The sequence below is a fragment of the Oculina patagonica genome, chromosome 9, assembly GCF_052425735.1.
Source record: "Oculina patagonica isolate OP01 chromosome 9, crgOcupat, whole genome shotgun sequence".
Taxonomy (NCBI): Eukaryota; Metazoa; Cnidaria; class Anthozoa; order Scleractinia; family Oculinidae; genus Oculina; species Oculina patagonica.
Genome location: NC_135766.1, coordinates 5,097,993 through 5,109,295, shown reverse-complemented (window position 1 = coordinate 5,109,295; position 11,303 = coordinate 5,097,993). Strand labels below are relative to the sequence as shown.

General features: G+C 38.4%; 1 protein-coding gene across 3 annotated transcripts; it reads left to right on the top strand.

Moving 5' to 3' along the window:
- The first annotated feature begins 401 nt into the window (after positions 1 to 401).
- LOC144665284 (centromere protein U-like) lies at positions 402 to 11,248 on the top strand. Of its 3 annotated transcripts, none has more exons than XM_078526505.1 (12): positions 402 to 533; positions 1,812 to 1,875; positions 2,423 to 2,726; positions 3,489 to 3,535; positions 4,049 to 4,178; positions 5,574 to 5,688; positions 6,387 to 6,465; positions 6,830 to 6,877; positions 8,034 to 8,095; positions 8,743 to 8,803; positions 9,311 to 9,403; positions 9,879 to 11,248. In XM_078526505.1, exons 1-12 carry the CDS (start codon positions 436 to 438, stop codon positions 9,987 to 9,989), a joined length of 1,212 nt encoding a protein of 403 aa, XP_078382631.1. In that variant the 5' UTR covers positions 402 to 435; the 3' UTR covers positions 9,990 to 11,248. The 3 variants fall into 3 exon arrangements, with proteins under 3 accessions (XP_078382631.1, XP_078382632.1, XP_078382633.1); XM_078526506.1 differs by having other exon boundaries at positions 417 to 537; positions 1,816 to 1,875; XM_078526507.1 differs by lacking the exons at positions 402 to 533; positions 1,812 to 1,875 and adding an exon at positions 1,940 to 2,125.
- The last annotated feature ends 55 nt before the right edge of the window (positions 11,249 to 11,303 follow it).

Sequence of the window (11,303 nt, the reverse complement as noted above, 5' to 3'; positions counted from 1 at the left end):
GTGATCCGAAAGTTATAGGGATCAAAACTTACCTTTTCGAAAATTCCAGCCAGAGAATGGCTCCCGAAAATTCTAGGTGACCTTTTTAAAGTAAAAAATGCGTTAAAAATGAACAATTATACCATTTTTTAGATATTCGAAAATCCTAGGAAAGACAGGCAAGCAAAAAAATTTACAATGAATGTTTCGAAAATTCTAGATCTCAAATCGTCTTCCGAACAGATATTTTAACGAAAATATTCCGTTGAGTGTCCCTGGTTTAGGCCTTTGCTGTAAGAAAAGTTAAATGGTCTTAAATGTGACCAAATTTGTGGCATATTGAATTTATTTATCGCCAGCGTTTTTTTGCGACACCGCGCTTTCATCGCCTTAGCACGATTGCGGACCAAGTGGGGCAGTGAACAGGAGTAGTCTGGGCACTAGAAGGACAAAAAAATGGCGGCAGAAATTGACGAAGATCGTGTCTCTCAGAGCTCTGGTACTTCTTCATTTCGCTCCTTCAGGCAAGCTGGTTTGGATAGACGAAGGCCTTCGTAAGTTCATTCATAGATTTTCTTCGTTGTTTCACTTATCTTAGATCTGTGATTTCCAAGTTGAACGAAATATAAATGTCAAGTGTTTTTGGATCGTGGGTTGCCAAAATGCTGGCAAAATGCAGGCTGATGGTGTTTCGTTAAACTCGAGCTCGTCAAATTATGCTAAAAGTTCAATTTTATAACCTATTCTCCGTTTAATGTATGAATTTGTATTTATTTAAGTTTTGTTAGATATCGAGACCAGGTTAATGGGTTAATCTTTGGTTAAAAATTTATCAACTTAAACAAAAATCTACTGAGAACCCTCAACCCTAGTTCCTTGGCGAAAAAAAAAAACTCACAAGATCTTTACTGCACCTTTCTATAACACACAAACTTTGAAGTTCAAAACCCAACAAACAATTGCAATTTTCGCTGCTGTCAATCATAATTATGGCAACAGCCAATGAAGCTTGAAAAACAGAAACAAACAAGGTGGATCGAAATCTACAATCACCAAGCACAACCAGAGGATGTGACCATTTGAACCCATCAATATGAATTTAGATTTTGTTTAGGGAGTGGAAGGGGACAGGAGTATGAGAGTCTGGGAGAAAGGGGTGAGAAGCGGGAGAAGGGAGGGCAGGAAGAGGAATTCCTAAGGCATCTGGAAGCGATAGAAAGCAGTAAAATTTCATAACATTTTGTTATATGTAGCAATACTTACTTACTTATCCTCATCGGGCCCATGAGGACTCTTGTTATATGTAGTAATGGATATAGGATAAAGGGGGAATAAAAGGTACAGGAAGCGGGAGCAAAAGGTACGGGAGCCAGTAGGTTCAGACCCCCTTGTCCCCCTCTACCAGGGAGGTCTACTTAGATGATTGACAACAATGAAAAACTTAATGGTTGATTAAGGAGAGTTCACATGTTATTAAAAGGTGCCATATAGATCTCACAAAGGATCCTCGCCTGTATAATTTCCATAAAGATAGATCTGGAAAGTTGGGATCTCTAAATATAAGGTTTGAAAGGATTTTTTAGCAACAGTATCGTAGTTGTGAAGGAAACCCTCAAACAGCAGGGGTTTTATTAAGTTTTGAAGTAGGAAGGCACCAAAAATGTGAGAAGACAGACAAAAAAGAACCTCATGTAGCCATGCAGCAAATTTCTTTATGCTCCATTTGAAAGTAGCCAGGTACTGAATCACTCTTGTGTATCCTGGTACTGGAAGCTGGGTCCTGCCTTCTAATGAGAACTTTGAGTTGTGGAATCTTTTTTTTTTTTTTTCAGGAAGCGTCAGACTACAGTTAGAAGCTTTAAAATTAAAACAAACTGGAGAGATGGCTCATCGCAAGTCAGTACCCTCACCTCAAGTCATGTAACAAATACTCTGAACATTTGTTCTTTTATATGCTTGTGATTAACACAGGGCAGGAAAAAAAAATTGAAATCCACTTGCCCAGTGGGCCAGTAAATGTCAGTTTTCACTTGCCCCACATTTGAATATTTCTTGTCGTTACTCAACTCAGACTCACAGAGTCTTACAAATGTGCGAGGCATGCGAGGCAAGGCAGGGAGGCATGCCAGGTGATGCAGTGAGCTAGGTATGCAAGGCAGAAATCCCTGCTCCTAATAAAAAGGCTCACCGCAAGCTACCGGGATACCTAAGCTAACTGTAGGCTAACCAGAGTGCCATTTAGGCTAACTGAAGTGCTATTTAGGCTAATCAGAAAGGATCGCAATCCTTGCTGCTTCACAATTTGCTTTTCAAGAGCAAAGGTCTTTCTTATAAAATGTCAACTTTTATTTGGAAGGCTTTAATTTTTAGACGTTTATGGCATATATTTAACTAAAACAACTGTGTCCCCAAAGTTTGGTTACTGTTAATATTTGTTTGATAGGAGTCACCAGTTGACCCGCCAAGGACACAAGAACTGTCGCCAATACCTTCAACACCAGAACAGCTTCCTGCTGACATCGTGACAGAAACTCAATCTCCTGTATACAACCCTGCAGCCATAGCTTCAACTTCAAACATGGCTCTCCATCTTGGAGGTGCACAAGATAGTTCCCGTCATGTTATTTTAAATCCTGATGGTCTTCTAATGGATCCTGATCAGGTGTCGTCAGCTGTACACTCCAGGACACCTGATGAAAGTCCAAGTTCTATTGTACTGGAGAGTCCACAGGCTCAACTTCAAACAGGTCTTTATGTTTTAATATATGAATAAAAATTTATCTTTTCAAGAAGACTACTAATTGACATTAAATGTTACTTTATAAATCTTGCCAGCATTCCTGGTCTGTTCTTAGGAACCTTCAGATCAGAGTACAAGTACACGATTGAGTATGAGTACGACTTCCAAATTTCAATTAAGTTATCGTTATGTTCCCAGAGCCCTCACTCCTCCCTGCTGCTGACCATTTGAAAAGAAGACTATTCATTTGGTACAAGATTGGTGTGAAATTTGACAACTGAAAGCAAATAGGTTTGAAAAGTTGGACTCATAATCAATCTCATACTCCAATCTAAAGTCCCCTAGATGAGTCACAAACTAAGGTAACATATTTAATTTATTTCTTGGGCAATGCATTCATTTAGAAATAAAAATTTCTTTTTATTTTAATTTATTTACCGAAACAGTGGAACCCCAATATAAGATACCAGTAAAGCCTATCAGGCCAGACCTTTACCCGGTTTCCGTAACATGATGCAACTAGGTGTATTTATACTCCCGCCCTGTGTGGGATGCTAGTCCATCGCAAGGTAACCCCCAGCGGTAGATTCACCGGTACCTATTTTTACGCCAGGGTGGAGAAAGGCACTGTGAGAATAAAGTGCCCAAGAACAAAATGCAGTGTCCCGGCCAGGGCTTGAACCTGGTTGAAACCCTTTCCGATGACAACAAACAATATCAAAGTTACTGAGTAAACGCATAATTATTTTCTTTGATTGTTTTTTCACAGATAACATTGTGAGCAGTGAAAGAACTCCTAGTCCATCATCAAGGAAGGTATTTAAAATGCAATCCTTAATTTTGTGTTGGTTGCCCTGTGCCTTTCATGCAGAAAAATGTGACAATTTTTCTTGTTGGGATTGCCGTATGGCTGCCCCTATTATTGCTTTTCTCAGGGCTTATTTCAGCCAGGGCCCAGTTGTTTAAAGGGTGGATAACGCTATCCACCGGATAAATCGCTATCCAGCAGTTAAGTGTTGAAAAAACAAACTACGCTATCCATGGGATAGTGATTTATCCAGTGGGTAGTGTTATCCGTCCTTTCCAGGAGTGCAGGGGGTATGTTTCTGTCAGATACTGTTACTTATTTCTCACCTTGTCTTCATTGACCATTGTTTTGTTCTGTTAAAACGCACTTAAGAAAGTGTTGAAAACACTCTAGTAGAAGGGAGAAATACTCACCTGCGGCTTGTGTTTCACTCTACATTTCCTTCATGCTCTCGCCACTTCCTTCAAGTGCTTTAGATCTGAACAAAGCATGATCAAGGCTCTTTTAATTGTTAATTGCAGTTGTTACCAGAGAAGACCCCTCTTTCTGGTCCTGGTGCATTAAAGACAAGAGCAGGTCGAAAGCGAAGAAGAAATGAGGCTGAATCCACTAGGAATGAAGAAATGGAATCTCTAGAAAATGAGTACAGAGGTGAGTGGAAACGATCTGCTACTGGCAGTTTGGATAATTGAATTTAAATTATGAATTAAAAGTTCTTCAGATCAAGTGTTCTGTTCTTGGGTGACACAAACAACCTCTCTCCTCCCCAGAGTAGAACCGGGGGTATTGCCCCCCTTTCATAATTATTGTAGTTCCCCGGACTGGAAGGACTACTATATGAAAGGGACAAGGGTGCTTGTTGGAAAATTTGAATTTCACTCCTAAAAGAAACCAATCTGGGCATGGCTCAAGCTTTTTTCTTAAACCCTAAAAGATACCGGTTTTCTTGCCTGATCAGTTCAAACTGTTAACACAGTGGATGGCATTCTTTATTTCTTCATGTGCAACCCTTAACAAGACCTCAAACAAATCCATAATTTCACCCCTGAGGGGGACGAGTAGCATCCCATCACTTTCATGTAGGAGTCCCCACCCCTGGAACTGGCAAACTGTAAAAGCAGTGTAAAAAAATTTTTAGGGGGTAACATGCAATGGCTAGCATTCAGTCTAAGGAAGCTAAGCCACTGTATAAGCACTATAGAAACCAGGAGAAGTGCTGGCAATATGCCAGTCTTCACACAGAATTGTTGCAGGAACCTTAGTTAGTTAAGACATCCAGAGTTTTAATTTTTTTTATAAGATTAACAAAAAATCAAAGTAGCATTGTGTTGTTCCAAAAAATATCCATACCCCTCCCATTGAGATTAAAATTTGGTTTGGATCCCTCCAGCCCTTTGGAAATTCCAGTTAAGCCGGCCCATACTTTCCGTCAAAAATTTTGGCCTTTGAGTCCCCCCACCCCCTCAGAATTTCTAATGACCTTTCATGGGGTAAGTATGGATATTTTCTGGAATTGCACATTAAGTTTCTTTGTGACCCGAGAATGCTCAGTGCCATGTTCTTTTCTGTCGAAAATAGAACACTAACAAGCTATTAAGACAGTATAAAATAACTGCCTGTAATTTGAAATGACTACCAATACCGTAAAATTCCGGTTATAAGCCCCCCCCCCCCCCCGATTATAGGCCCATCTATTTGGAAGCAAAAAAATACATCCGGTTTTAAGCCCTCTCGAATATAAGCCCCCCTTCGCCAGATGACAGTATAAAACAGGGCTAAATGTTGCTTTATTATGCGTTTTTGGCTAAGAAACGTATTTCGATCAACACTTTCGTGGCTCGTTTCGAAACGTTCTTTTTATTCCACTTATAAGCCCTCCCGGATATAAGCCCCTCTGCTTATAAGCCTATCCAAAACCTCTAACGAAGTTGTATAAGCCCAGGGCTTATAACCGGAATTTTACGGTATTTCACATTATGTTATTGCCCCAAAGGATTACCGGTAGCGAGAAATTGATTATTTTCTCTTGGTATTTCTCCCTGTCAGAGAATAATTTTGTGAGATTGTTTAATGCTGATCACGGAAGAAAGAACAGCATGACAGAGATCACTGATCTTGATGTTATTCTCACAGCCATAGAGGAGGAAGCTCTTGAAATCAGGTGATTAAATTTTGTAGAACCTTTCACTGAAAAAACTTTCCCAAGCCTGGAGAGCTCAATGAATCTTTTAGGGCTGATTTAAATGGTACAACTTTTTCGCACGCGACAAGCTTATCAGTGTAGACCTATAACATGACTAGGGAAAATTAGCATGTGCGCTTCTGTCGTAAAATGCAAGATGTCTTGACAAGCGACTGAAAAGATGTTATCCCCCTCTTCTCCTACTCAATGTTGTGTCAGGGGGTTTGCAATTCAATGGGTGTTGTTTAAGTCACAACACAGCAACATTGACAACATTGAAACAGAGGGGAGGGGGGCGGGGGTTGAAAAAAATGACCTGCAGTAGTACCAAAATTAGTGGACATTTGGCCAAGTGTCTACGCAATTTATTGTACAGGTAGATCACATAACTTGGGCACTGATGTACAACAAACATGCAGAAGGTCAATAAGTTGTAAAATTCCAAAAAAGCTCTAGCTTAATATCTGCTCAAGACTTGGGGGGTTGGGGGGGGGGGGGGTGTGGTGGTGGCTTATTTTCAAGGGGGGAATTATTTTCAGAATTTAATGTTAGGTTCACTTTTTGACAAGTAGTTATATTTTGTTACTGGCTGGTTTTAATTAATTCTTCTTGGATTTAGTTTGGTTTTGTTGTTTCCATATTTTATTGTTTCTTTTTATAAAATAAAATACATATAGGAATGACATGGAGTCAGCTGTTGACAAGCAAGCTGTAAAGGAGTTCTTCATTCAAATTAGAAAATCTTTTAGTGAAACTGTAAGTATTCTCATGTTTTACACTTTGAGAGATTATCAGATGTGCGTGAAACTCAAATGAGGCTATCATATGTGCAGGAATCTCAAGAAACACTCATAGTGTTTCTATCTTTAAATTAGTATTTCACCATCAAGCACTGCTGCAATTGTGTGAAACCAGTTAATATATTTTTCGTTGTTTTAGTATGTATACTAATAACCTGCATTTTGTGGTAAATATGGTGAACTCGCACTATTAAAGGGACCAAGTTTTAGCCCCATGGATGTCCTTGTTAAAGCATTTTTTTTATCACCAACAGGACTATTTTGCTTCAATTCTTTTGAAAATGAGTTTAATCAAGACTTCTGCTTTAACTGTCTTGCAGATTGATGTTTACAGAGAAAACCAAATGCTGAAGGCTGACCTCAGAAAGGTAAACGTTATTACCCCGGTATCTAACATGATTAGAGACTGATACAGTAATCAGATGCATATAATTAAAGAGGAAAACAGAAACTTACAGTAGAATTACATTTATCTAATTATTAAGCCAATTATTATCAGGAATCACCTTCAGTTGCTAAAATGCAGTTGATGATTTCAAGTTTGTCCATTATTGGGGGCTTGAGAATAAAGTCCTGTCTAGTTCAACGTCGTCATGCAACGTTCTGCATGACGATTCTAAGAACGGTTGCAAGGGAGACATAGAGGATATGACATGGTTGCGCAGAGATATGAAATTTATCTATTTACCTACTAAATTACGATGTTTTTGATGATTTTCCGAAGATTGTCGACCATTTTCCGAAGATTTTGAAGATTTGCAAAATGTTGTCCGAAGGTCGTATGAATGTTTCCGATCATTTTCCGAACTTTTCCGAAAATTTCTGAAGATATCCGAAGATTGCTGAAGATTGCCGAGGAAGATCTGAAGATGTTTCGACTTAATATCGATTTACTTTGGCTCATTCAGCATTGAAACAAGGCAAACTTGTCAGAAAATGTTTCGAAATCGATATCTTTCACATGTGAAGATATGATTTTTCTCAGCGAGAGAAATCCTCAGTATTCACTCTAGTTTATATAATAATAAATTCTCCAGAACAAGTAAATTTTCCTGCCTGCAGGCAAGTGACTTTTCATGCTCACTTGCCTGATGGGCAAGGGTACAGGCAAGTCATCTGCTGACCAAATAGTAAAAAAGGAAACCAAGACAAGTATGTAACTGCCCCAGGCAAGCAAAATTTGAGTGCTGCTTGTTCCAAGGGCAAGCTCAGAATTCAAGTTTTTTTTCAAGCCCTGATTATTATATTATTTATCTTACTAATAATTATTATAGGCAATTTGCAGAAAGATGGTGGCAAAAAAATGGTCGAGCCATCTCAATTTTTTTTGGCAACACCTTTTCAGTCTCAGGGTGACACAAGAAATGTTAAATGTCTTGTTGTCTTGCAAAGTTTGCAGGATTCACCGCCCCTAGAAAGGGATAGAATTAATGTTTTGTAAAATGACTTTGACAGAATATTGTAAAAATTTTATAGTGTGCAGTGGTTGAGTTTAAATAAATGTTAAGGTTAATTATCTTGCAGGCAAAATCAAAAGTCAACAAACTTCGTAAGGATCTCCTTAGTGTACAGCAAAAGAGATCAAGGTATGCCAGTGTGAACAGACTTGGGAATTACAGGGTTGCCACAGGTCAGGAAATGGTCTGTCGAAGGCGAGTTGAAGTCAACCTGCCATTAGTTGCCATGGCGACTAAAACTTTGGAGCTGGCGACTAAATTGGAACCGAAGTCGCCAGTCTGGCGACTAAAATTAAGAAGAAGGATTGAAAACGCGATCTTAATTTAGCGACTAAAATTTTTCACTGGCAACCAAACTTGGGCAGTCAGTGGCCAAATGGCCACTAAGGGAAAAATAAACTTGGAGGCTTGGAAGGTCAGGAAAAAGTCGGAATTTTATTTTGAGGTGCAGGAAAAAAATTGATATTTTGAAGAAAAGTCAGGGAAAATTGAAATAATAACACCTCTGATTTAATACCATATCAGGTCAATGAGATCTCAGCGATATTTTTCTTTTGCAAGTGGAGGCTGGAGGCTGCTAATATATCTGATGTTTTGTGTACAGTTTGGTCAGGGAAATTAATTTTTATTTTTATCTTATAAAGGTAAGAAAAGGTCACGGAATTTTGAAATATGTCTGTAGCAACCATGAATTAATAAAAAGGATAAGGAAAGAACTTGATTGTGATAACTCACTTTTAATTTACATTAAACCAAAGCTCTTTGCATGTTTATAGGACCTCAGCAAAGCTTGAGAGAGAGAAAAATAAACGGCAACAAAACAGTGAGAGAAAAAAGGTAAAGTTTAATGGCTTTGCTAAGTAAAATAACTTCCAAGCTTACCTAATACTTAAAAAATTATAAGTTTGTGTTTTGTAAAGGACTTTAATTTTCTTTCCCACAACATACCGGTACTTTATTTGAATTGAATTGAAAATTAGAAATGTTGGTTTTCAATAGGGAGGAATGTATTTATGAATTTGCTAATGGTAAATTCAAGACTGAAAGAAGCAAGACTATTATATTCTCAGTGAGCCTGAAAGTTTCTTTGCATTGGTTAAAATTTGGGATGGTGAGAACCAGGTAATTTGGCTAGAATTCTACAAGGTATGTTAAAGGACAATTCGCCACCCCTATGTAGTGCTATTATGAATTTTAAGAAGCAGTTTTGTTGATGTGTTTGCAAACCAGCAGTTACTGAATGTACGGTTTGAAATAAAATCTAGCTTAAATGTTGTGCTTTTTATTTAAAAAAAAGAAGAGAAGAAAAGAAAAACTGAGTCAGATGTCTTTGATTCCGTTTAGGTGCTGGAAGATTTTAGCTCATTTTTAGTCAAACTTGAAGAATTACAGAAAGAATGCAGAAAAGACTTGTCTTCAAAGAAGGCATCAAAGTTGGTTAGTACTATGATTAAAGGCAGCACTAATACACCAGGCAATTTTTCGTGTCACTTTTCTAGCACGTGTACCATTAAGCCACCATGTCTCCCACAACAATTTGCTGTTGCGAATTCCCCCCCCCCCCCCCAACACACACACACACACACCACCCCATCAGACATTAATTCTTGACCTGCCACCAAATTCTTAGAACATAAAAAGTTATATAAAACTGTTGATTTGTGCTTGGGACTAACAGGATAACAGTCAACTCTTTCTAAAATGGACACCGAAGTCGGGATCGGCTCCAATTGTCCGTTTTAGAGAGGTGTCCGTCTTACAGGGAGTTTAGTTACAGTAAAATGACTGAAAAATGGCAAAGACGGGACCATCACCAGGTGTCCGTCTTAAAGTGGTGTCCGTCTTATAGTGGTGTCTGTTAAGAGAGAGTTGACTGTACAATAACTTTGATTTTTTTCTCCATCTATTTTAGGACTATGCATCAGTTAGCAACTTACCCAGCCTACTTATTGAAGGACAGAGCTTATTGACAGCTGCCAATCAACTTAAATCTGTCAATGATACATTGCAGCAGAGGCAGTAACCAAGATTGAAAGACTTTTTTATAAGAGGAAAAAAATGTGTTTATATAATACAATATTTATGTTTTTGTAAATAAAAGATAATTTGGAACGCTGGGCTTGAGACTAACTTTTTAACTCACTGGTTTACTGGCTATTGACATGTCAGATTTTACTAGCCAAAAGTATTTTTTCAATAGTCAGGTATATTGATTTCTATCAAGAACAGTTAACTTTTCCGAGTTTTTCAGTAGCCAAATGGCTAGTAGGAATGCTAAACCTGGTAGCCAAAACCTAAATTTTAGTAGCCTTTGTATAGTTGGCTACCGTTAGTCTCGAGCCCTGGAACGTTTTTTCCACTCAGATGCAAGGCATTATAATAAGACCTGGCACCTGCCACAGCTCTGGCAGGTATTGTGAATCCACAGCTAAAATAATGCAGCACCCTGTAAAAGGGGGCATCTTTTCAGCTTCTTTTATTGCTCTTGTTCCGATAGGTGCCGCACAAGATTAGGATAGCCACATACTTTAAATCTTATTCAAAGCCCTGCAATTGGAATGCCTAATTATTTATTGAAAGTCAAAGAGGGTGTTCTTCAATTCTTTATTAAAGAGAACCTTTATTATGAGAGCTTTCTGCATTGTCTGCATCAAGTGGTTACACGAAGCCCTCTGTACCACTCTACCAAAGCCTGGACCTAACACATGTAAAAAGAACTCTGAAACACAGAGAAATGTTAGGACTGTGATGCAAATGTGGTATGGGTCCTGTCTAAGGATTCAAACAATGTTCCCAAAAAATCTCCATCTTTGCTGCCAAAACACTTTGTTCTGGGGGAGGTGGGGAACCCCTAGTTAAGGAGGTTGGGATGCCTGTGATATTTCAGTTTTGGTCTCACAAAAAATGTTCAGGATAAGTCACCAATACCAGGGGTGTTGAATGATAAATGCGAGACGGCGAGACTGATATCTTTTTTATGAGCTTGAGACCTTTTTAGCCTTGCAAAAGAAATCAAGACTCAGAGAAGGTGTCAAGAAACAAAAAAGCACAATTACAAGTGAATTGAATTTTTTAATTTTTGAATTTAATGTTTGCAACTTTATTTGCCCATCATTGGTAACAACGTCTTATTATTACAATCATTTGCGACCCCCAAAGGTGTACAGAAATCACCATTTTACTAGATCCTTACTTCCCATCCCCTTTCCCACAAAAGCATATATAATTTGAATTTGGGAACATAAACAAAATGACATGTAAAATGTGAAGTTTATCCCCCCCCCCCCCCCTACCCCTTTTCTGTGAGGATCTTGGTCCAGATTGTTTTCTATTTTAA

Excerpts from the sequence above, each read along its gene's own strand:
- LOC144665284 (XM_078526505.1), top strand. The coding sequence starts at position 436 with ATGGCGGCAGAAATTGACGAAGATCGTGTCTCTCAGAGCTCTGGTACT. Across the intron at positions 6,466-6,829 it reads GAAAATCTTTTAGTGAAACT|ATTGATGTTTACAGAGAAAA; the intron begins GTAAGTATTCTC and ends ACTGTCTTGCAG. Across the intron at positions 8,096-8,742 it reads GTACAGCAAAAGAGATCAAG|GACCTCAGCAAAGCTTGAGA; the intron begins GTATGCCAGTGT and ends GCATGTTTATAG.